Below are 26,112 nucleotides of genomic sequence, written 5' to 3'. Positions count from 1 at the left end.
GCGGCCCTGCACTGTTGGCCACAGGTCTGCAAATGCGCGTGGCGGCTGGCCGCGGGTCCGCGCATGCGCGCGGAGGCTATTTCCGAGCCAACGCTGCGCAACATGGCGGAGCCACACAGCGGGCTGGCGCGGAAGAAGGTAGGCCCCCACCAGATCACGCGTGCCCGCTGATTGGTGGTCCCCGATCGCGGGCCTGGCCGTCGTGGAGACTCGCCCCCGGAGACTGATCCCCCCCATCCCCCACCAGGACGGCGACTGCAGTCGCGACGCTGAGCTCCCACCGGGTGGAACCATACGTGAACCACGCCGGCGAGAACTCGGCCGATCGACCACGGAGAATCGCCGTGGGGGCCTCTCGGCGCATCGACCACGCACGCGTTACTGGTGCCGATTCTCCAGTCACCGGATAATCATGTCCCGGCGTCGGACCCGATCTCTAGTCTGAGACCCCATTCTCTGCCCCCACGCCAGGTGCCATTTTGGCACGGAGGCTCAGAGAACCCTACAGCACCATCTAGTGACTAGAATAGTAACATTACATTAACCCTTTATGTGCGTTACGTATTGTGACAAAAGCTTATAGCATTCTTGGGTTTATAAATAGAGGCATAGAGTATAAAAGCAAAGAAGTGATGCTACACCGCTACAAGTCATTGGTCAGACCACATTTGGTGTGTTGTGTTCAGTTCTGGGCATCTTATTTAAGAAAGGATGTTAAACCCCTTGAGATAGCTGAAGAGATTTACTAGCATGATACCAGGAATGAAAATTTTACAACGAACCATTGGAGAAATTGGGCTTGTTCTTCTGGAGCAGAGAAGATTAAGAGGCGACCTTATTGGGGTGTTCAATATTCTGAACCATTCTGACAGGGGAAAGAAGGATATTCTGTTTCCACTCGTTGGTATATCAGTGGCAATTACAAGATGGTCAGCGAGAGAGCTGGGAGTGAGATGTGGAGAAACTGTGTTACTCAAAAGAGTTTCTGAGGTTTGTAATGCGCTGCCTGGGAAAGTGGTGGAGGTGCATTTCATAGGAGATTTCAAAAGAGAGCTGGATATATTAGGGCAGCACGGTAGCATTGTGGTTACCACAATTGCTTCACAGCTCCAGGGTCCCAGGTTCGATTCCCGGCTTGGGTCACTGTCTGTGCGGAGTCTGCACATTCTCCCCGTGTGTGCGTGGGTTTCCTCCGGGTGCTCCGGTTTCCTCCCACAGTCCAAAGATGTGCAGGTTAGGGGGATTGGCCATGCTAAATTGCCCTTAGTGTCCAAAATTGCCGTGGGTTGCTGGGTTACGGGGATAGGGTGGAGGTGTGGACCTTCGGTAGGGTGCTCTTTCCAAGAGCCGGAGCAGACTCGATGGGCCGAATGGCCTCCTTCTGCACTGTAAATTCTATATAATCTATATAAAAAATATATATTTGAAAGTGATGAAGTTAGAGGGTTGCGGAGATAGGGCTAGGGAATGGGACTAGCTAGGTTGCTGTTTTGGGAGCTGGTGCAGACACGATGGGCCGATGGCCTCCTTTTGTGCTGTAAATAACAAACAAACAGACACACCTCTGCGCCCCACTTCTTGTCCAACTCATTCCACCATGGGTGGGGTGTGGGGGCCATACTACATAGACCCAAAGCTCTAGAATTCCTTGGCTCTCCTCCTTTAAGATACTTCTGAGTGGTACAACGGTGCAGTGGTTCGAACTACTGCCTCATGGCTCCGAGGACTCGGGTTCGATCCCGGGGTGGAGTTTGCACATTCTCCCCGTGTCTGCGTGGGTCTCACTACCACAGCCCAAAAAGATGTGCAGACGTGGACTGGCCACGCTAAATTGCCCCAGAATTTTTTTTTAAATACTTCTTAAAACATATCTTTTTGCCTTAAATTTATGGACAGATATCCATAAATTTGATGCCTTATGTAGCTTGGCATCAAATGTAGTTTGAGAATGCTCCTGCAAAGTGCCTCGGAACAGTTGCAACATAAAAGGTGCAATATAAAGGCAAGTTGTTGTTGGCTTTTTCAATTTCCTTTCTCCACACAGTTCGATGCCAATCGGTCCGGTCGTGCTTTGCGAGAAAGTCATTTCCCAGAACATTCAGATCATTTGATAGAAGCATCATTGGCCCTTACTAAATAAAGTAGGTTGGTTGGAGCTGTACAGTTTCAAAAGAAATAAGATTATGGGAGAGTTCTGTTTACTCGGAAAGATCACAAGGATTAGGCAAATCAAACAGTGATTTCCTGCAGGGTTGAAGTGTCTGGTGCTTTCTGATTTGTCCCTGTTTTGTTGCTGTTTCTATAGTAACAGCAGGCAACAGCGAAAGCCGTGAACCTACAGACAGTAGCATCTTTGCAATAATATGTACAGCCACAGTCACAAAGACCAGAATAAAAATTGATAGAGGCGCCTATGATAGAATCAAGGTCTGATTTTTATAATAAGTTAATAAACTGCCGGTGAAATGACATTTTAGTACAGAAAGGAGTCTGTAAATCACCTCACTTAGCGTGCAGTGGCGCACGGTTTTATATTTTCCATATTTTGGCTGGGAATTCCCATTTGCGAATCAGGACCGCATGGGCCGTATCTAGCGTGATGGGCATGAATCCAACATCAGCACGCCAGCTTCCCTTAACGTGGTCGGCTGAGGTGCCAAATACGGCGGCATTTAAAAAAAGAAAATCACTTGTCAGCGATTGAACTTGCTAACGAGGCAATTGATCCAAATATTATATTGTCCCCACCACAAAGTGTTTGCAGTGGGCAATAGGGTGGTGGGGAGGGGGACTTGGCAAGAGTGCGGAGTCCGCTTTTCCACCTGTCATAACATCCACTCATGTACATAATGAGGTGCAGACAGGCAGTGATTGACACACAGGATGACCAGTAAGCACACAACACAGTTTCCCGCTCTCTCTGGACCCAGCCACTGAGACAGTCAGAGTCCACGAGCTAGCCAGTGCGAAAACCATGCGATAGCTAGTAAGTCTGGTCAGGCTACTACTAGGTCTCCAGTCAGATCAGTATAGTGTCGACCCACAGCTGAATATGTTTATCAGTTCTATCGTTGAATAAAACAGTGTTGGATTTTCTCCAGTGTTAGACGTCTGTTTCTAGCTTCCCTTGCATCGAGTGCAGTCCACATCAAACCAACCTGCCTAACACATCACCACCATCTGATGTGAAAAAGCGGGAAGGAAAGGGGGATTACGTTCTTTCAGGGTGGGGAGACGAGGGGTTTTCTGGGTTGATCGGGGGCGGTGCCCTCGCCCAGGTGATTTCCCCTACCCCTTTGTGCCTCGCCGCCTGGCCTCCAAAGCCTGCACCCCCTCACCAGCTCCCTAGGGTGCCTGATTAATTCACACCCCACAATTTCCGGACATAGCTGAGCCTAGGATCTATTGCTGTTTTCTCCGTGGGTTTGCTTGCAGTTCCAGTGCTGCCCACTCATGAGTGGTGGCGCTACTGAAACTGCGAGAGTTTTTGGCCAATCGAAATGGCTGGCAGCTCTTGAGGCTGTGAATTCCTCCCACTGAGGGGTTGATTGAGGCTTCCGGCAGTGTGTTATCGCCAAGAGGTGGACAGCAGATCATTAAAACTGATCAGTTCTTGACCGACTTTTGCAATGGTAGTGCGGGGAACGCGCTGACCCATAAAATTCATCCCTTTATATTCTCGCTATTCATTAGTCTTTCCACCATATTTACGTAGAACTCTCCCACAAAAAGCAGTGGATCCTACCTCAATTAAGTATTTTAAATCTGCGATCAATGGATTTTAGCCCATCAAGGGTATCAAACAACATGCAATCAAGGTAGCAGAATGTAGTTAATATACAAATCAGCCTGCTACAATTGGATTGGATTGATTTGTTTATTGTCACATGTACCAAGATAGAGTGAAAAGTATTTTTCTGCGAGCAGCTCAACAGATCATTAAGTACATGGGAAGAAAAGCGAATAAAAGAAAATACATAATAGGGCAACACAAGGTATACAATGTAACTACATAAGCACCGGCATCGGATGAAGCATACAGGGTGTAGTGTTAATGAGGTCAGTCCATAAGAGGGTCATTTAGGAGTCTGGTGATAGTGGGGAAGAAGCTGTTTTTGAGTCTGTTCGTGCACGTTCTCAGACTTCTGTATCTCCTGCCCGATGGAAGAAGTTGGAAGAGTGAGTAAGCCGGGTGGGAGGGATCTTTGATTATGCTGCCTGCTTTCCCCAGGCAGCGGGAGGTGTAGATGGACTCAATGGATGGGAGGCAGGTTTGTGTGATGGACTGGGCGGTGTTCACGACTCTCTGAAGTTTCTTGCAGTCCTGGGCCGAGCAGTTGCCATACCAGGCTGTGATGCAGCCAGATAGGATGCTTTCTATGGTGCATCTGTAAAAGTTGGTAAGGGTTAATGTGGACATGCCGAATTTTCTTAGTTTCCTGAGGAAGTATAGGTGCTGTTGTGCTTTCTTGGTGGTAACGTCGACGTGGGTGGACCAGGACAGATTTTTGGAGATGTGCACCCCTAGGAATTTGAAACTGCTAACCATCCCCACCTCGGCCCCGTTGATGCTGACAGGGGTGTGTACAGTACTTTGCTTCCTGAAGTCAATGACCAGCTCTTTAGTTTTGCTGGCATTCAGGAATAGATTGTTGTCGCTGCACCTCTCCACTAGGTTCTCTATCTCCCTCCTGTATTCTGACTCGTCGTTATTCGAGATCCGGCCCACTCTGGTCGTATCGTCAGCAAACTTGTAGATAGAGTTGAAACCAAATTTTGACCCCCAGTCGTGTGTATACAGTGAGTAGAGTAGGGGGCTGTGTATGCAGCCTTGCGGGGCCACGGTATTGAGGACTATTGTGGAGGAGGTGTTGTTGTTCATTCTTACTGATTGTGGTCTGTTGGTCAGAAAATTGAGGATCCTGTTCCAGAGGGCCAGGGAAATGGCGACTGCTGTGGACTGGTTGTGATGGTATGCAAATTGCAGTGGATCAAGGCGTTCTGGGAGTGTGGAGGTGATGCGCTTCATGATCAACCTCTCGAAGCACTTCATTACGACTGAAGTCAGGGCCACCGGACAGTAGTCATTGAGACACGTTGCCTGGTTCTTCTTGGGTATGAGGGTGGTCTTCCTGAAGCAGGTGGTGACCTCGGAATGGAGCAGGGACAGGTTAAAGATGTCCGCGATTACCTCTGCTAGCTGGTCCGCGCAGGCTCTAAGTGCACGACCAGGGATCCCGTCCGGGCCCTGAAAGGTGGAGCAACCTTGGGGGACTGAATGGCCTTCTCCTGTTCCTGTGTTTCCACAGGCTGGATTTTACATGAGGGGGTTGTAGTCCTTCCCCCCATGGGTGATATCTGGGGTCAAGCCCACCTCCGTTCACGGGCTTGCCCAGCAGGCATTTAATTGGCCATCAATTGACTTGAGGCAGGACGTCTGCTCCTCAGAAACAGGAAGCCTCAGAGAACTGCCGGCCAATCAGAGGAAAGTAATCAATGTCAGGAAAGTAGGGGTCACACTTCTCTGGAAAAATAGTACTGAGGGGTGACCTAAACCGGGCGGCACAGTGGTTAGCACTATGGCTTCACAGTGCCAGGGTCCCAGGTTCGATTCCCGGCTTGGGTCACCATCTGTGTGGAGTCTGTGTGGAGTCTGCATGTTCTCCTCGTGTCTGCGTGGGTTTCCTCGGGGGTGCTCCGGTTTCCTCCCACAAGCCCCGAAAGACGTGCTTGTTAGGTGAATTGGACATTCTGAATTCTCCCTCCATGTACCCGAACAGGCGCCAGAGTGTGACAACTAGGGGATTTGCGGCGTTAATGTCAGCCTACTTGTGACAATAATAAAGATTATTATTATGTTGGAGGTCATTAAAATGATGGAATGTTTTGAGAGAGTGAATAAGTTTCACCTTGTGGGGAAGAACGTAACTGGACGCCATCAATCTAAGATAGCCAGCAAGAAATCCATGAGGGAATTCAGAAGGAACGTCTTCAACCCAAATGGAAATGTGGAAACCGTTAAGGCAGGCAGTGGCTGAAGTGAATAATATAGATGCATTCACAGGGAAAGTAAACAAGGATATGAGGGAGAAGAGGAATAGAGTGTTACGATGATTTAGATCAAGAAAGATGGGAGGAAACCCGAATCAAAAAGGAACATGGCCATGCAGTGATGGGGCTGAATGGCCTGATTTGGTGCTGTATATCTCATTTGACCTTAATTAATAATGCTGCTGTGACTATGTGAATGATGTGCCACAATAAGTACTTGGTTCGTGAATATTGGTGGGGTAAAGTGTGAACAGTAAGAGTGGTGAGTGCTTCATGCTTTTCCATGCACTGCTTAAGAGATAGAAACACAGATAGATAAACAGATTAAGCATCCTGCTGTTTGCCTCCTTACCAATGGTCTCTTGTTTACGTTGACAGAATGGGCTACCCCGAATTGCATTAGATAATTCACTGATGGATCTCCTTGTGCCTCACTGCCCATGCTAAAGGTTCCCAAGCATAACCCAGGATAGCATCGTAACTCTGACATTATACATGACCAAAAGGCAGAACCAACCCTCAGGGCTAAACATAAGCGAATGTTAATGGTGTCACAGGCATCGTCAGAGATTCCAATCAATCGATGACATCCTTGAAATCCTTGCACCTTTGAACCCAAAAGGTCATTCTCTTTTTCTTGACCCGATACGCTGAATGCCAGTGGACTGAATCGAATTGAATTAGACAAACGGATTTAATAAAAAGAGGATGTTGAATTGTTTCTTGCACTGAAATTGGTTTCTCCTGCAAGTGTATAACCATTCATTGATCTTCCAATCAATAAAGGCCTATCTCAACAGAAACTAACAAATTGTGTTTTTTTTTCTGATTGGACAGATCTTCCACATGACCTACGACCTGGCAAGTGCAGTGGTGCGGATTGTTAACCTCATTGGGATGATGCTGTTGCTATGTCATTGGGATGGCTGCCTGCAGTTCCTAGTACCCATGCTGCAGGAATTCCCAACTGACTGCTGGGTGTCTCTCAACAACATGGTGGTGAGTAGCCCTCGCGACACAAGGGAAAATAGGCGTCGATCCTACGCAGTCCTATCTCGAGCCTTGGGTACGCCAGGCGGGCCAATTGTCGTACGTAGCCAGTTGCCCCAGGTGAAGGCATTTGTGATGGTGGAGGAGGGGGGAAAGATTCACGAGATTGGTTCCGGGGATGATGAACCTCGATGACATTTAAAGAATCGAGAGGTTGGGCCAGGAAAAACTGCGGCACTGGTGTCAGGTTTGAGAACGAGAGGGCACAGATTTAAGGGGCTCTTAAAACCATACAATCCCTACAGTGCAGATGGAGGCCATTAGGCCCATCGAGTCTACACTGACCCTCTGAAAGAGCACTCTACCTCGGCCCGCACCCCCATCCTATTCCCGTAACCCCACCTAACCTGCACATCCCTGGACACCAAGTTAAGCCTGGCCAGTCCACCTAACCCATCCATCTTTGGACTGTGGAAGGAAACCAAAGCAAACGCAGGCACACATGGGGCGAATGTACAAACTTCACACAGACAGTCACCAAGGCCGGGATTGAGCCTGGGCCTTCGGCGCTGTGAGGGAGCAGTGCTAACCGCTGTGCCACCGTGCCTATTTACCGTGGAGAAGAGAAGAATTGGGTGAGATTTGACAGATATTCAAAAGCATGAGAGGTCTGGACCGGGTAAATCTGTACGGCACTGGTGGCGAGGTTGAGAACGAGAGGCCACAGATTTAAGGTATTTGGCAAAAAAGCTACATTGGAGACACGAGGAGGAATGTTTTCACTCAGGGAGCAGTCAAGATCAATGCCTGAGAGCGTGGAGGCTTTCAAGGCGGAATTGGATTGTTGCCTGAAACGAAAGAATGTGTGAGGAGTGGCACTAAGTGAATTGCTCATTTTGAGAGCTGGTGCAGACACAATGGGCCGAGTGGCCCTCCTCCTCTGCTTGTAGCCATTCTGCGTGCAATCAGTTTATTAGCAGACAGAGAAATGCTGTTCAAACATGTTGAGCATCCTTATGCTCAAGTCTGTGACAATGGTTTCTAGCTGACGATAACAACCGTGACTCATCCTGACATTGGGTAAGACCTGAATGCATCTCTGTCTCACTGCCTTGGGTAAATGATGCTGTTCGAATTTCATTTCATAAGGTGGGAGGTCAATTTGACATTTTGAAGTTGCTACAAAATATTGGCGTGCAAAATGGAGAAATGAAACGCAAAGTATTTTTGGACAGGAAAAGGTTACTGGGAATGAATTTGATGCCCTCCCTCCTAAAGTAAGCAAGGGGGTGGTAGTATCTGATTAAACTACGTCTGTTGATTGCTTTACAGGCAGCACAGAAACTTGGTGCTGCACACTCATTATAATAATTCCTGCTGCAGGCATTGCAAACTGTGCACTTGAGTGGCAGAGTGCTTCAGCAGGGGGGCACCCCAAAAGAGATACCTGCTAGCGCTACTCAAAGCTAGCCCGCAGTGCTTAAAGCTAGTCTTCATCACTTAAAGGGATGGTGCATTGTGGCTGGAACAAGCACTGCCTGACATTCTGTCTGACCTCCGATGCGGTGAAGAATGGCACAACATGGGAGACGTCCAGGTTTTGCAGATGCTGGACTGGGTGCCTGGGTTGCGGCACGTAAACGAGATGTCCCACATTCGCAAAGGATCAGCTGGTCTTCCATGTGCACAGACAATAGGGAAACAGAACAGATAGCAATGGAGTTTAATGGCAAGAGTCAAACGCTGTGGACTTGAATGCGGTGCCATAAGAAGCTCAATGACCTTACATGAGTTGTCAAGGTCAGTGACCTCATCTTCAAATTTCAGATTGCTGGAGATTATTCTCTCCACCACCGACACACAGTGGCAGCAGTGTGCACCATCTTCAAGAAGCACTGCAGCAAATCACCAAGGCTCCTTTGACTTAGGGCAGCACGATAGCACAGTGGTTAGCACAATTGCTTCACAGCTCCAGGGTCCCAGGTTCGATCCCTGGCCTGGGTCACTGTCTGTGCGGAGTCTGCACGTTCTCCCCGTGTGTGCGTGGGTTTCCTCCGGGTGCTCCGGTTTCCTCCCACAGTCCAAAGATGTGCAGGTTAGGTGGATTGGCCATGATAAATTGCCCTTAGTGTCCAAAATTGCCCTCAGTGTTGGATAGGGTTACTGGGTTATGGGGATAGGGTGGAAGTGTGGGGTTGGGTAAGGTGCTCTTGCCAAGAGCCGGTGGAGACTCGATGGGCCGAATGGCCTCCTTCTGCACTGTAAATTCTAAAACTAAAACTAAAAGACAGCACTTTCCAAACCAACAATCTCTACCAACCTGGAACGACACAGGGGTAACATCATCACCTAGAAGTTCCCCTCCAAGCTCCACACCAGAGTTGGAAATATACCTCCGTCCCTTCACAGTTTCTGGCTTAAAACCCTGGAACTCCGTCCCTCACAGCGCTGTGGCTGTATCTACACTACATAGACTGCAGCGGTTCAAGGAGGTGGCTCACCTCCACCTTCTCAAGGGCAATTAGAGATGGGTAACAAATTCCGGCCCAGCCAGCGTACCCACAACCTGCAAATGATTTTTTAAAAATTCTACCAATGACAGCATCAGCCTAACAAACTGCTTAATTCTCTTCACCTCCATCACTTATCTACCAGCTATCCCGTTCACTCAGGACTCAAACTCACCATCATACATTCAACACTGCTGGTCACGTCAGACTCAAAACCATCAGACTTCACGGGCGGGATTCTGTGATCCTGAGGCTAAGTGTTGACACCGTCGGAAACACCGTCGCGTTTCTCGACAGCACCAACACGGCCTCAGGATCAGCAATTCTGGCCCCTACAGGGGGCCAGCACTGCCCTGGAGCGGTTCACGCCACCCATTCCCGACCGGCGCCGCGCCAACCACGCCGGCGCCAATGGCGTAGATTCTCCACTCTGCGGAGAATCACGTGCCTGAGTCGGGGCGGTGTGGCGCGATCCGTGCCGGTCCCGGGGATTCTCCGGCTCGGTCCCGGGCTGAGAATCCCGCCCCACATATTTCCCACTACTCAACCAAGACAGACACATCAGCCAAACACATTGCTCCACATTCACTGGCACACTTTAGATTTATTTTGCAGGACAAGTTGGCACAGAACTAGAGGCAGCAGGAGCCAGCCAGAGGAACAGTGGCATGTGTGCATGTCCTAAACCAGGGCAATGCTGGCCATTATTTGAATGGGGCTGAATCAATGGAAGATGTTGGTGCCCCCACACCTAATCCTCCTTCTAGTCCACTTCCACCTGATATCGTAATCCCTTCTGACAGACAAGCTGCAGATGGTATAAGCAGGGTCCACTCACTTCCCCACCCCACTCCCATCCTCCACACTCCCCACCTCTCTTTAGCAGAACCCTATCCAAGAAAGGCAATCTGTTCAGGCAGTGAGGAAACAGCAAATAGATGGCAAAGGTGAAGATACTCTGTCACTCAGTTTCACAAGCACAGCCCACCAGCTCAGATACTGACGCGGCACGTAATCTCGAGCATAGCATTGAGTAGGGGTATGCACCTGATGTGACATCGGACATGAATGATCTGCAGCTAGAGTAGACAGTAAGGATAGTGAGGGTGCTAATTCGCAGGTGGGTGATAGCGCACACCTCCGCTGCTCCAGAGGACTCGAATGAGGACTTCGGTGGGGCAGGCTACAGGTGAAAGCTGATGAGCGTGAATACTAAAATGCTTGGTGCATTGGGAAACCTGCCAGAAAGCCTGCTGGTCTTTGGCAGGGGAGAAGAAATGTAATCGGCTTTCTTTGAACAAAGTGCCTCAGTGACCTTCCTTCTACAACAGTGGGTGGCAAATCTGAAATGATGTGAAATCTCCAGCTCCAGCCAGGAAGGAGTTAGACGCAGAAAGGTTCATTTTCAGGGCTCGCCTGCACGGGCCACTGGCAATCCTGTCCTTTCCCTGCTTCGGGTTTGCAGCTATGGCTGTAGCAGGTGGCAGATTTAAGTCCCCATGTCCTTACTGAAGCGTAGGTGGCTGACACAATATTCCTCACTGAGGTTTAGGTAGGTGAGCTGTTCCCCTGAACACCCTATTTAGCCTCCTCCTCCTCCACCCTCTTCCAGCAACTTGTCCTACTTTATGTGACCTCTGACACTCTCCCGGATAGGCTGTATTTCACAGGGCTTACACATGTCTCTGTGCTTGCAAGCAGCTGGTTTGTGCAGAAGGCGAGAAGTCCTTGAAGTCAGGAGAAATCCTTTAGCACCTGTCACATCACTCCCTTTGGAGACTTGCAAGTTGAAACAGCTATGGAAAGCTGCATGCACTTGTAGAATCTCATCAACACCCAGAATAAATCAGTTAGCACCTAAACTGTAAGTAGTTGACGGTCCATATGAATAGTTCTTTTCAGGCTGTCCCTCAGGATTGAGGATGGCTTGCTTCCACTCCAGCTTGATGGGTTCTGACTAAGCTATGAAGTCCAATACACAGTCTACAAACTTTGCCACATGTGGGGCGGGACGTCCTTGTTGCGTTGGGTAGATGAGTTGTTTGGAGGTTCGTGCGCTCCTTCCGATGCCTCGACTTCAGCCCTGCGCGTTCCTGATGATCCTGCAACGCGATTGGTGGGCTTCCTGCATGATCCTTCCCCATTTTGTTCGGTCACAAGCCCGTGTTTCCCATGGGTCGACGGGGGGGGGGGGGGGGGGGGGGGGGGGGGGGGGTCTGAGATGGGGGAGGGGTGGGGGGGAAGGCAGGTGTGTGGGGCAGGGGCCGATCTGTAGCCGAACGTGTGTTTGGCCGTGCAAGGTTAACAGAGGGAAGAGCATCAGACTCAAAAATGGCTGCAGTGGTTCCGAAACAGTGTCGCAATCTGCCCGGCTTGCGTGCCTTCGACAGATCGTTAGCCAATCGCTGGCTAGCACATCTACCGCTACGATGTCACGCACGATTCGTGGGCCGAGGCGGTTGCAGCGCGCCAAACTATGGGTGCTGGCACGGCAAGTTTCACAGTAAGTGCCCTTCCAGCATTTAACACTCTGCACTAGCCTGCGTGGCAATGTTTAAATGCAGTTGCTGATTAGGGCACTATCAGGCACTGAGATTCCTTGAAAGCTCTCCAATTAATCCCATTCACGCTGAAGCCCATTAGCTGTGCAGGCACTGTGACATTAACCAAACTGCCCCGATAACGATCTTGTTATTCACTCCTCTGCCCTGGCAGCCTTCATATGTTTTCACTCGTCTTTCTGCCAGAATCCGATAAGAACAGGCATAAAGTGAAGGAGATAATGGCCGTGACAGACTGCCATTTTACACTCAGCACCTTCAGCGGGTGAACATGGGCACTTCCCGTGACACTCAATCAATCCTACATGCCGTCACTCTTATCAATACATTAAGTACATCTTCAAGGTGTTAGGAGTTTTTAAGAATACAAAATCTAAGTGCCGCAGTAACACCTTCTGGACATTGAACGCAACACGATCAGAACGTTATGTAGCGGGGCAGGTTTTATCTTCTCCCAGATAGTGGACTTGAGTTTTGTATCACCGCACACATTATTTATCCGCCAACGTCACTGAACACAGTTTATCGGAGCCAGAACGTTCACGGTCGCACAGTGAGTAGCACTGTTGCTTCACAGCGCCAAGGTCCCAGGTTCGATTGCCGGTTTGGGTCACTGTCTGTGCAGAGTCTGTATGTTCTCCCCGTGCCTGCTTGAGTTTCCTCCGGGTGCTCCGGTTTCCTCTCATAAGTCCCGAAGGACGCGCTTGTTAGTTGGACATTCTGAATTCTCCCTCTGTGTACCCGAACAGGCACCGGAATATAGCGACTAGGGGATTTTCACAGTAACTTCATTACTGTGTTAATGTAGGCCAACGTGTGACAATAAAGATTATTATTATTGTTATTAAGTTATGGCTTCAGGCTCACGGACCCCAGCACAAATTCTCGTCGGCCGCCTCCTGTGCAGTGCTGAGGAAGTGCCGCACTGCCGGCAGGTGTGCCTTTTGAATGGGATGTTAAGCCGTGACCTCACTAGCTCACTCGGACAGCACAATTCCGAAGGGGAGCGAGCTAGATATTATCCCCGGTGCCCTGGCCAATATTTATCCCTCGACCGACTTCACTGAAAACAAAATAGCTGCCCAAGGTCACATTGCTGCTTGCGGGCTCTTGCTGTGTGCAATTTTGTTGTCCCGTTTCCTACTTTAGAACAGTGATTACACTTCAAAAAATACTTCAGTGGCTGTAAAGCGCTTTGGGGTATTCCTGAGGATGTGGAAGTCTTTGCAAGTCTTTCTTTACAGGCAGAAAGATGTCTGGTAAAGTATACAGTGCAGCTAAAGTATTCTTGTCAGGGTATTGCTAATGTAGGGAAGGAAGGTTAAAACCTAATTATGTCCTGTGTATTTGTGGCGATTAAGAATCAACAACATGTCCGTGTGGAGTTTGCACTTTCTCCCCGTGGCTGCGTGGGTCTCACCCCCACAATCCAAAAAGATGTGCAGGGAAGGTGAATTGACCACGCTAAATTGCCCGTTCATTGGGAAAAAAAAGAATTGGTGACTCTAAATTTATTAAAAAAAGAAAGAATCAACAACACACAAGCATATTACTTCATGTTCTTTTTGTGTCATGTTTTGTCATGTATCTAACTTTCAGTGTCCTTGTGACATCCAAGGGTTTGATGTCAGTCATTGAAGTTTGAAAGTGAGGAAAAAGATGTTAAACTGTGCAAGGGAGCCAAAATAAGATAGCAAGGACAGCTGTGATGGATGGGTGGGACAGAATAGGGGCAGGGGCGACTTCATGAGGTAAGTTGCGGTTTATTGAGTAGGTTTGCTGGCAAAAGGAAAAATCCTGTGACCTCCAAAACACCTACTTCCTTGATGGACAAGGACATCAGGTGTGTGGGACCTTCTCCTAAAACTCATAAACCATTCTGACTTGAACAAATATTGATGACTGTACTAATTGGGTGTTTAATTGTATTTTGGTTTACAGGCCTGAGATTATAAGTGCATACAGATCATAAAAGATACCAGAGGGGCAGGCCAATCGGCCCATCGCCCCTGCGACACCATTCAATAGGAGAATCCGCGGGAGTTTCTCGACGGGAATATCGTCGTGAATGCCTCACCGATTCTGGTACCGGTGAGGGGCTAGCACCGGCGCCGCGTGTAACACCCGCGGAAGAGGGCCGGAGAATCGCCGGGTCCCAGGCTGCGCATGCACAGGGTTGACGGCCTGCACCTGCCTCACCAGAAAATATGGCGCCGGCTGTGCTGGAACCCTAACCCGCCAACCCCGACCCCATACCCCACCTCCTGTCCACCCCCCACCACTCCCACAGTCCCAGCAGACCCCCCCCCCCCCCCCCCCCCCCCCCCCCCCGGCCAGCAACACAGATCCCGGATGAGTGTGGTGGTGCTGGACACTGTCCGCAGCTGGCACGCAGGGCTCCTGACCGCTGGGAGCACACGTGGCCCGCACCGTCGGGAACTCGGCCCATCGGGGGGGCGGAGCATCGCGGGTGGGCCAGCTGATGACACGCCAGCAGCACTCCAACTGCGTACGGGGCGGTTTGGAGGGGACAGAGTATCGTGGAACGGTATCAAACCGGCGTCTGCCTCAATTCCAGCTTCGGAAGCCAATCTCTGCCCGATCGCCGATCCTAATTTCGGCGTTGGGCTACGGAGAATCCCGCCCAAAACCTTTGAACGATACCCCCCGATCTCGATCCTCTAGTGAGAGGAAGCATTCTCCCAGTTTCTGCCCTGTCAACCCCTAATCTATCAGGACACACCAAAACTGTAGTCATTGTACTGGAGGTGCACAACATGTAACGTGCGTCTCTGTAAATAAAAGCTTTTTAAGTGTCAAAGGCCTAGGCTCCAGTTACATCCTCCACCATCTGCCTATCTGCATTATAATGTTTATCGATGTTCCTTCATCATCGCTGGAACAAACTCCTTTCATTTTCAATCAAACAACATTCTCGAAGTCCCTTCGCCACAAGGACTCCAGTGGCTCAAGAAGAGAACATCTTCTTCTCAAGGGCAGCAAGAAAAGAGCAATAAATGCCCGTCTTTGCCAAATCCCCAGAATTATTTTTTTTAAAAAAGCATAATGCGGTTCTGCGGAGGGTTGAGGGAGGGGTGGAGCGAGGTAGTGGGGAAGACAAGCCACTCCGGATGGGCTAGATATAGGGTGTGAGGCTCAGGACTGTTTGTACTAGTGCCAGCATTTACTCTGGCACGCCTCTGCCAGAGTATGCGGCTGATGAAGGGCACACGGAGTGTCGTTTTCATGAGCCGCCACAAACAATCACCGCCACCTGCCCGATGCACGGTTGAAGAAAGTGGTGACTCATCCCTAATAGCACAAAGGCAACTGGGAGGTCAAAAGAGAGGGGACGGAGGGAGAGCCAGTTGTCGTCAGCAAGCAGGTGCAAGCTGATCCTGTGCATAGAGATGATTTCACTGAGGGGAAACAGGCAGGTGAGAAAGAGGAGAAGGCCAACAATAGATCCTCCAGCAATTGTAACGGCCGCAGTACAGGGGTGAAAACATAAGGCTTTGTTGAAAGCGAACTAACATCAAAAAAAATAGCGCACAGAGCGATTTCATGCAAACCTGTTTGCGACTGAGGTCGCCTAGTGGAATCTTTACTTGAAGGTCATTAAAAGACAATCCTTGTGCTGCTTCTTTCCTCACTCAGAGGCACAACAGAAAGATAACCTTCGACTAACATCAGGAAATGTCTAAGAGCAATCTGTAATACCCCTCACGGGACCTATGGGGTGGGTCTAATTATCTTCCCTCTGGTCCTCACAGAGTAGGAGCTCCCACACTCGGGGCAGCCGAACTCTGATTGACCCAAGGTTGGCCACTAAATCACCAACCAGAACAGGACCCGGTCGGGACCTACAGGGAACCGTCCATATCGTGGATTCTCCGTTTCTGAGGTTAAATGCTGACGCCAACGGAGGATACGTGGAGTTCCACATCAGAACAACCGGCGCCACACCCGCCCCGATTCCGCTACCGGCGAGGGGCTAGCACCGGCGCCGCGTGGAACACCTGCGGAAACGCCGGGCACGGGATGAACAGGCGCAGGGCTGACAAGCTGCAGCCACGCGTACACTATACATCCCCCCCCCCCTCTGAGAATTCAGAATGCCCAATTCACCTAACAAGCACGTCTTTCGGGACTTGTGGGAGGAAACCGGAGCACCCGGAGGAAACCCACGCAGACAACGGGGAGAACGTGCAGACTCCGCACAGACAGTGACCCAAGCCCGGGAATCGAACCTGGAACCCTGGAGCTGTGAAGCCACAGTGCTACCCACTGCGCTCTTGTGCCTGCAAGGAACCGGCTCGTTAATGCTTCGGCTGGCTTTTCCGTGACCCCCATCACTGACCCCCACGGGGATCTTCTGGTCCTTCTGTTAGCACCCCCCCGTTGCCGAGCAACACAGCAGAAAGGGCTCACCATCTGCCAGGATAAGAAGAAACCGGGGAAATTTCGGTCTGGTCAGCTTGCGTCCAGCAGTAGAATAATACATTGGACGTGACCTTTCACAAGAAAACAGGCCCCAGTTTACCATGAGCAACACCGACTGAGGTCCACTTCAACCATTGTATCACTTCAGTGCCGGATGAAGTGAGAGACTATTATTTAATGCCTTGAAATTCGAGGAACATAATCCATTATGTCAGAGTATAAATTCATCAGTTTACTGTATTTAGAGACTTCTTGCCCACTTGTCAAATTAAGATGTAACTGCGAGGAAATATACGTAATATGTGCAGAGGACACACATCCGAAGGCAGTTTGCACAAAAGTGATAAATATTAAAGTGGAAAATGATAATTAATATCATAAAGGATTTGACAGAGTACTGGCTTTACAGAAAATTTATGACCTCCGCTTTAGGCAGCACCATGTACTGTGCGGTACAGTAAAAAATGCAGTGGGCGGGAAGCCAGAAAATGGTTTCAATAAATCAACACGTTTGCAAAACTCTTTACATCTGTCCAAGGAACTGCTCAATGCTTTACTCACAACGGTAACTGCCGACAGGAGTTCGGGGCTGAAATGAAAAATCAAATGAAATGAAAATGAAAATCTCTTATTGTCACGAGTAGGCTTCAATGAAGTTACTATGAAAAGCCCCCAGTCGCCACATTCCGGCGAGGCTGTTACGGGAATTGAACCGTGCTGCTGGCCTGCCTTGGTCTGCTTTAAAAGCCAGCGATTTAGCCCAGTGTGCTAAACCAGCCTGAGGTGGGTAAGGTGTCAAGGGGCGTGTGGTGTTGAGATAGACTCGAAGGGCCGAATGGCCTACTCCTCGCTCCTATGTTATGTGTTTCTATCAGCTCCGAAGAAGCTTTGGGTACTTATTTCGTAACAATCACACCTGTCAACACCGCTTAGAATTCCCTTGGTGCTTCCCTTGGCATTCTCCAAAGGGATCACCATGGTACCCATGCCCATTTCCTTATGTGTGCCAAACCCCATTGGCCTCATCCTCCTCTCTGGTTGACTTTGCCAACCAGTGCATCCACTGGGGCCTTCAACCTGCCGCACCAACTTCGGGCACCCCTCAACCCCTCAACTGGCCAAAGTCTTTGTGTTGCACATTGGCACAAGTGGGGCCTTGCAGGGAACCCTGACGGCACCTGTGGTGTGCCCCAATCAATGGCACATCATTGAAGGCTGCCCCTTGACAAAATTCAGCGGAGGGCTCTGATTGTTCCATTGAGCCACTATCGCTTGGCTTTGTGACCACTGCGAACACATAATAATACTGAGGCCTGGGCTGACCAGCCCCCTTCCCCAACTCGGACCCTGCAACAATCAAAATCCTCTCTCCAATGAAGAATACTGGTTCAGCTTCCTCCTGAGTTATTATGAGAGTAACTTGTTTATGGGACTTTGTCGTCTTATTTACACAAGCAAATGCGGATTTTGCCCATTGGGTCGGAACCTCAAAGTCAGGGCCAAACGGGCGGTCATAACGTCGTACTGTGTGGGGAACAGCCCTCCGGGAGCGATTTTCCCCAAAGGTGACGGGTGGTGGCCAGAGGGTGGAAAATTCAAGTCAAGCCTCCGACCAGTAGCTCATAATTGCCCCATAATTCCCCTTACTTGTTTTCCTACCGCTTATGGTCCGATAGACCTGTCGCAAAGATGAACAACTCTCACAGAATAAACTAGGGTGGGGGGCTTTGGTGGAGGTGGCGGATGTGGCCATTAAAGCTTAGGAGGAGTTGGAATGCGTGAGATGGAGGGGGGGGGTCCTAAGGCTATAATAGCTGTTGGGGGGGGGGGGGGTCAAAACCCTTTAAAATTTACTTGGCGGGATTCTCGACCCCCGCCGGGTCGGAGAATCATTGGAGGGCGGCGTGAATCCCGCCCCGCCGCTCCGACGCCGGCTGCCAAATTCTCCGGCGCCGGTTTTTTTGGCTGGGGCGGAGATCGGACCGCACGAGTCGGGGGCGGTTGGCAGTGGCCCCCCCACCCCCATTTCAAATAAGTTATGGCGGGGAGGAGGCTCCAAAAAACCTTGCAGGCCCAGGTACTCCCATTGTCTAGAGAAGCTGCAAATGCTCTCCCATAATTCTGGAAAGCCCGCATCCATGAACTTAATCGCCTTCCCTTAACGTCTTTTGATTTTGCACCACCCTTTTGAAAGTATTTCACTGGTTGTCAAGCACTCAGTGACAGCCTGATGTTGTGAAAGGCGTTATAGAAATGTAAGTTTCTAATTTTTTCGAAGAACTCCAGTGCGCTGCAGGGGCTGGTTGAGCACACTGGGCTAAATCGCTTACTTTGAAAGCAGACCAAGCAGGCCAGCAGCATGGTTCAATTCCCGTACCAGCCTCCCCGAACAGGCGCCGGAATGTGGCAGCTGGGGGCTTTTCACAGTAACTCAATTTGAAGCCTACTTGTGACAATAAGCGATTTGCATTTCATTTAATTTTCGTTGGGATGAACGGGAGCTCCCTGTGTATGAGTAGCACCCCCCCCCCCCCCCCCCCCCACCCCATGGACCTGGGTCCTGTCAGCCCCTGACTGCCTGTGAAATCTCCACTCCTGAAAGAAAACAAATAAAATTGTGAAAAGTCAAACTTTGAAACACTACACACGCAGAATCCTTAAAGAAAAGGCAGAGAAAAAAATAGGTGAGGCTCTGGGTAATATTTTGAGAAGCTTGTTAACAAAGGCTTTTTTTATTCAAAATAGCTCACCTTATGCCTTTTATTCAAAGAACAAACTGATTGTTTCTTTGAGCCTTTTTTAAAATTCATTTATGGGATGTGGGCGTTGCTGGCTGGACCATTGTTTCTGCAAAGTGAAAAGAATGGCTTTGTTCAATTGTGAAGATCTTGTTTGGCCAACAGAGATCTGTGCAGTGTTTATTTCTCCCTGGACAGCTGCCACTCTATGTGTTATCCAGTGTTCAATTCTATGAAACGTTGGCAAAAGTGTCTGGGAAACTCGACGTGTTTTGCTTCGGCTGAAGTGTTGGTTTCGCGATTTGAGGAGTTCAAATGAGCTTGAAGCCACGTGAAAATCCAGTCAAATCTGCGCTGGAAACTTTCACTTTGGGGTTTTTTCCCCCCCCCCCCCACGCTGCCCGGCTAACTTCAGAAATAAACTGCATTTCCGTCAACGTTAAGGTGCCGCCAGGGTTACAGAATAAGCCCTGTAGAATTTCCCTCAGCTGGTCTTGGATGAGAACAGACGTCTCAGGTTTCACTCTTTGCACGCTTGAATGCCCTCCCGCGACCCGACGTGTTCACATGAGCTCATTTTAAATGCCGATATCCCTCCTTGTGCCAAGTTCTGTGCATCCTTCGCCTTGCCCTGTTGCCCTGCATTGGCTCATGGTCCCAGCAACATCTCTAATTGAAAACTCTCCTCCTCCTCTTCAGTTGTCTCAATTTTGCCTCCACCTCGCTCTTTTTAAAAATTCTTCCATGGGATGTGGGAGTCGCTGGCAAGGCCAGCATTTGTTGGCCACCGTTGGCTAAACTTGAACTGAGTGGCTTGCTAGGCCGCTGTCGAGCAATTAGTCCACCATCTTGTGGGGAAGAAAACAGATCTGCTCACCTGCGATGGAGGAGGATTAATGAACCTATATATTTTTTACATCAATCAATGACAGCTGTCAAGGTCGCCACTCCTGAAACTAGTTTTACAACGCTAGATTCATCAATTGGATTCAAATTCCACCGGTTGCTATGGCACGATTTGAATCCATGGTCCCCAAGACATTAGCCCGGGCCTTTGGCTTACGGGCCAAGTAACATTGGATTTGGATTTGATTTCTGGCATTATTACCCGTATGCCAAGTTTCCAACCAGGCCATACTATCAATGCGATCCTCTGGAGGATCACGGATGACGAGGTGACACGTTCCCAAGCAAACGGAAGGGAACGACAAAGGGACGTGTGGGATTCACTATGACCAGAGTCGGCAGGATCAGGAGTGATTGATGTGTGCAGGATGTCATGTCCCTGTGCTCAGACCCGTAGGAACGATGCACAATAGAACATCTAGTTCTTAACTAGTTACAGTAATTTATTAGAAAATAAATGCGTGGTAAAGATAACTGTAAGAAATATATTACAAACTACTAATACTGATACATTATTCTAGAGCTACTGCAAGTATGACTATCCGCCAACACAACTAAAAACAACTCCTCGAGTTACAGAGTCACATGGTAGATTTACACTGCCACCTGCTGGTCGGAGGTCGTGTATATCATTATATACATTATAGCTTATGCATATCATCACATAGGACAGGAAGGAGGTTGGCAACATTAGACCCCAGTGGGTGTGCTCTTTAAAGGCACACAGTTCTTGATCGAGCAACTAGGCATTGGGAAGCGGGGGTTCCTGGGTGATATCCCCTGCACTTTCTGCCAAAGCCCTCCCCTGTCCTGTGACCCTCCCCTCCTCTCCCGCTATCACTCACCTGTGGCTGAGTCCCTTCTCAAACCGAAGGCTCTTTGGATCGGGGGGAGTACCAAGAGGAGTCACCACCTCCCCATTGGCACCGCTCAGTATAGAAGAGGCGTCCGATTCGTCGCCAATTCTGGGCGCGCGGGAATTTTGTCCCTGGGATCCTTGATTCCGGGGCCGGTCTGCCGCTGGCCTGCTCTGTGCCTGAGTGGCAGGAGGTGCAGTACGCCCTCCCCAACAGAGGCAATGGGGAGGGAGGAGGGTAGGGGGGGGGGGGGAGGGGTTCTCGCTGCTTCACTGTGGTCTGTAAAAGTATGCAACCATTGGCACTAAACTGAATCAGTCATTGGTCAAAAGCTTTAAGTAACCTTTAGCATGGAATAGGCAAAAGATTTGGGTTTGCCTATTGACTATTAGTCTCATTATATCTCAGTGTGCGTCAAGTGGGTCAGGCACTGGGAACAGTGGCATGGTAGTCACATTAGTAGCTGAATAATCCAGTGGTTTGGACAAATGGCCTGTAGACATGAGTTTCAAAGCCACCAGGACAATTAAATTTAAATATGTAATGTAATAAAAAGCTAGCATTAGTAATGAAGCTGCTGTCTAGTGTCACAAAAACCCATCTGGGTGGCATGGAGGCGCAGTGGTTAGCACTGGTGACTCACGGCGCCGAGGTCCCAGGTTCGATCCCGGCCCCGGGTCACTGTCCGCGTGGAGTTTGCACATTCTCCCCATGTCTGCGTGGGTTTCACCCCCACAACCCAAAGATGCATAGGGGAAGGTGGATCAGCCACGCTAAATTGCCCCTTAATTGGAATTGTTTTTTAAAAAAAAACATTAAAAAGCTATCTGGTTCACTAACGCCCTTTAGGGAAGGAAATCTGTCGTCCTTACCCAGTTTGGCTGACATGTGAGTCCAGACCCGCAGCAATGTGGTTGACTCCTGGCAGCCCTCTGCAATGGCCGAGGAAGCCACTCAGTTGTATATAACCACTGTGCTTGCAGTGGTTCCCGATGGCAGCTTCCCACCACTTTCTCAAGGGAAACTGGGGTAATAATAGTGACAACCAGCAATGCCGGTGTCTCTGGATGAATTTTTAAAATTTAATCGATGTTGGGAGTTGGATTTTCTTGCTCCTGGGCACGGAGCTGTTGAGTGCCAGGAATGTAGACAACTCGAGTGTGGAGGAGCTCATGCGCGTGCAAATGTCAAATAAATGCAAATTATTGTTGCGTACCACGCAAGGCTCCCAAAACCATACCTCTCCCCCCCCCCCCCCCCCCCCCCCCAGCCACTCCACGTCACCTCACGTACCACAATTCCACCTGACATTCGTTGCATGCCACCTTACACTCCCCTGCCACCTTACACTCCCCTATGCCACCTTACACTCCCCTATGTCATCTCACACTCCATGCCACCTCACACACCCCATGTCAATTCAAACTCCCCATTCCACCTCACACTTCCCTATTCCACCACACATACCCCATGCCACCTGGCATTCCCCTGTGCCAACTCACACTCTCCCATGCTACCCCATATTCCCCTATTCAACCTCACACTTCCCTTTCCACCTCGCATTCCACCATTCCACCTCACATTCCCCCATGCCAACCTAATCCCCCTCCTAATCCCCATCTCACCCCATGCCACCTCACATTCCCCCATAGAACAGTACAGCACAGAACAGGCCCTTCGGCCCTCCATGTTGTGCCGAGCTTTGTCCGAAACCAAGATCAAGCTAGCCCACTCCCAGTCATTCTGGTGTGCTCCATGTGCCTATCCAATAACCGCTTGAAAGTCCCTCAAGTGTCCGACTCCACTATCACCGCAGGCAGTCCATTCCGCACTCTAACCACTCTCTGAGCAAAGAACCTACCTCGGACATCCCTCCTATATCTCCCAACCCGAACCTTATAGTTATGCATCCACCCAAGGAAATAGTCTCTGAGCATCCACTCTATCTTTCCCCTCATGCCATGAAGTTACTGTGAAAAGCTCCGAGTCGTCACACTCCGGCGCCTGTTCGGGTATACAGAGGCAGAATTCAGAATGTCCAAATTACCTAACAACACGTCTTTCGGGACTTGTGAGAGGAAACCAGAGCACCCGGAGGAAACCCACGCAGACACGGGGAGAACGTGGAGACAGCAGCGACAGTGACCCAAACCGGGAACCGAACCCGGGACCCTGGCGCTGTGAAGCAACAATGCTAACCACTGTGCTAATGTGCTGCCCAAGGTAATTTGGACACTCTGGGCAGAATTCTGTGATCCTGAGGCCAAGTGTTGACACCGTCGTAAACGCCGTCGCGTTTCTCGATGGCATCAGCATGCCCTCTGGAGCAGATATCCTGACCACTACAGGTGGTCAGCACGGCACTGGAGCGATGGCACCGGCGCCAACGTGCACATGCGCAGTGGGACTGGGGCGATTGCCAGGCATGCGCAGTGGGACTGGGGCGATTGCCAGGCATGCGCAGTGGCTCCCTTCCCCACGCCGGACCCGATGCAACATGGCGTAGAGCCACAGGGGCCGGCGTGGAACAAAAGAGGCCCCCAGCCCGAGAGGCCGGCCCGCCGATTGGTAGGCCCCGATCGTGGGCCAGGCCACACCGGAGCCCTCCGCGCCCCCGGGTGTCGGACCCCCCCACCCCACCAGGCCGCCCCCGGACGCAGCCACGCCGAGGTCCCGCTGGCTAAGAGCAGATGTGAACGGTGCCGGCGGGACTCGGCTTTTTTGGCGAAGCCGCTCGGCCCATCCCGGGCTGAGAATCGCCTGGGGGGGGGGGGGGGGGGGGGGGGGGGCCTGTAGAGCGGACCCCAACCATCGCCGCGCCTACTGCATCAGCGGCAATAGCACCGATTCTCCGCTCTCCGGAGAATCGACGGACCGGCGTCGGGGCAGCGTGGCGCGATTCGCGCCTGTCCCGGCGATTCTCCGGCCCGGCCGCGGGGTGAGAGAATCCCGCCCTCTGAATTCTCCCCCTGTGTCGCCGAACAGGCAGCGGAATGTGGCAACCAGGGGATTCTCACAGTAACCTCATTACAGTGTTAATGTAAGCCTACTTATGACAATAAAGATTGTTATTATTAAAATAAAATCGAAAGCAATGCTGCACGTGCACTGAAATGCGCCTCAGCACCCAGCCGAAAAATCTGACTCAGTGAAGCTGAAGCAATTTTTATTATATTTCAGACATGGTCAATGCACCAGCCTTTCTTTCTCTATAAACTTTTTGTAGCATGAGCGGTAACTCCAACGAAGATTACTAATGTTTCAGTTGCCTGTGCTTGATCAGCAATACGTGACCATGTGAAATCTGTCATGCAGCCTCACACAGTGTTGGGGAGAGATCAAAGGATGAGGGATTGACTATCTCCAGTCTCTGAAATGCAAATACTTCAAATCAGTGGTGAAAGTGATGTGTGGCAGGCGATCGCAGTCAGTTCTATGAATTCCCGACAGCCATGAGCAGACTGCTGGGCACTTCTGCTCCTGAGGAGGGACTCCCACTGCCTGCACTGCATGCACCTTGTAACAGTTCCAGCGGGTGTCAACCAAATAATCCTCAGTAAATCCCGGCTGCAGTCGAGTAAATCTGCTGGAACAAGAAGCAAAAGATCAAATCAACTTACATTTACTTAACTCACATTTCCCAGTTCAAGACCTTTTCAAGGGCGATTAAGGATGGGGATCAAATACTAGCCTGATGCTCCCGCCTCAGGAGAGGATATTTTAAAAAAGGATGTCCAAAAGCACGTTGCAGCCAATGAGGTACTCTTGAAGTGTAGATGCTGTTCTAATGAAGAAGGTCAGCATCTAATTTGCACTCAGCAAACTCACGTGTGAAGGCAATTCGGCAATGGTAAGATAATTTGTTTTATAATTGTTAGTTGAGGGATAAATCAGAGACTCACGACAGTGTAGAAGGAGGCCATTCGGCCCATCAGCTCTGCACCAACCCTCTGAAAGAGCAAACTACCTATGCCCATACCCCAACCCATCTCCCATAACCCAGTAACCCCACCTAATCTTTTGGACACTAAAGGGCAATTTATCATGGCCAATCCACCTTTGGACATCTTTGGACTGTGGGAGGAAACCAGAGCACCCGGAGGAAATCCCCGCAGATACAGGGAGAAAGTGCAAACTCCACACAGGCAGTGACCCAAGGCCAGAATTGAATCCAGATCCCTGGCGCTGAGATGCAGCAGTGCTAACCACTGTGCCACCGTGCCGCCCAAATAAATATTGACTAGGAAGTCTCCTTATTTGAAAAGTGTTGTTGGGCAGCACGGTAGCACAAGTGGATAGCGCTGTGCTGTGCCTTCACAGTGTCAGGGTCCCAGGTTCGATTCCCCGCTGGGTCACTGTCTGTGCGGAGTCTGCACGTTCTCCCCGTGTCTGCGTGGGTTTCCTCCGGGTGCTCCGGTTTCCTCCCACAGTCCAAAGACGTGCAGGTTAGGTGGATTGGCCTTGCGAAATTGCCCCTTAGTGTCCAAAAAGGTTAGGAAGGGTTGTTGGGTTACGGGGATAGGGTGGAAGTGAGGGCTTAAGTGGATTGGTGCAGACCCAATGGGCTGAATGGCCCCCTTCTGCACTGTATGTTCTATGTTCTCTGATCTTTGGCATTCACCTGAGGGGCTTTGGTTTAATGACGGCACCACCAACATGGGGGCAGTACCCCTCCCAGTGCGGCACTAGAACATCAGCTCAATATCTTTGCACCAGAAACAAAATAAACGTAAACACAAAGTTGATGAGGGGAGTGGGCATAATATTTTCTCAGACTTGCTGCACTTTATTTGTGGTGGGATTCATCGAAAGACATCTGACAGTGCAGCACGCGTTGCAAGTGTTAACCTAGGGCCTATATTTAAGCCTTTGGAGTGGGACTAAAATTCGCCCCCATCTGACCAAAGGACGATTGTGCTCCCCACTGCGACATGGCTGATACCTGCCTCAAACCTGTCGCTCTGATCAAAAGTTGCCCGCTCTTCGGTTTTCAGACTATCCCAAATCTTGAGCACAAGGGTATTTATTGAAATGTGGTCATATAAACTGGAGACCA

The 26,112-nt window shown here is 50.1% G+C and overlaps 1 protein-coding gene across 1 annotated transcript in view; it reads left to right on the top strand.

The window, feature by feature from the left end:
• The window catches only part of hcn4 (hyperpolarization activated cyclic nucleotide-gated potassium channel 4), a 329,968-nt gene that overhangs the window by 138,027 nt on the left and 165,829 nt on the right, over nt 1-26,112 (top strand). The window contains exon 3 of the mRNA XM_038784491.1: nt 6,889-7,050. Coding sequence (XP_038640419.1) covers nt 6,889-7,050 — 162 coding nt within the window. The remainder of the gene's footprint in view (nt 1-6,888; nt 7,051-26,112) is intronic.

This window comes from Scyliorhinus canicula, chromosome 24 (assembly GCF_902713615.1).
Source record: "Scyliorhinus canicula chromosome 24, sScyCan1.1, whole genome shotgun sequence".
NCBI classification, from domain to species: Eukaryota; Metazoa; Chordata; class Chondrichthyes; order Carcharhiniformes; family Scyliorhinidae; genus Scyliorhinus; species Scyliorhinus canicula.
The sequence above is the reverse complement of the archived record's forward strand: the minus strand, read 5'-3'. Positions and strand labels throughout refer to the sequence as shown.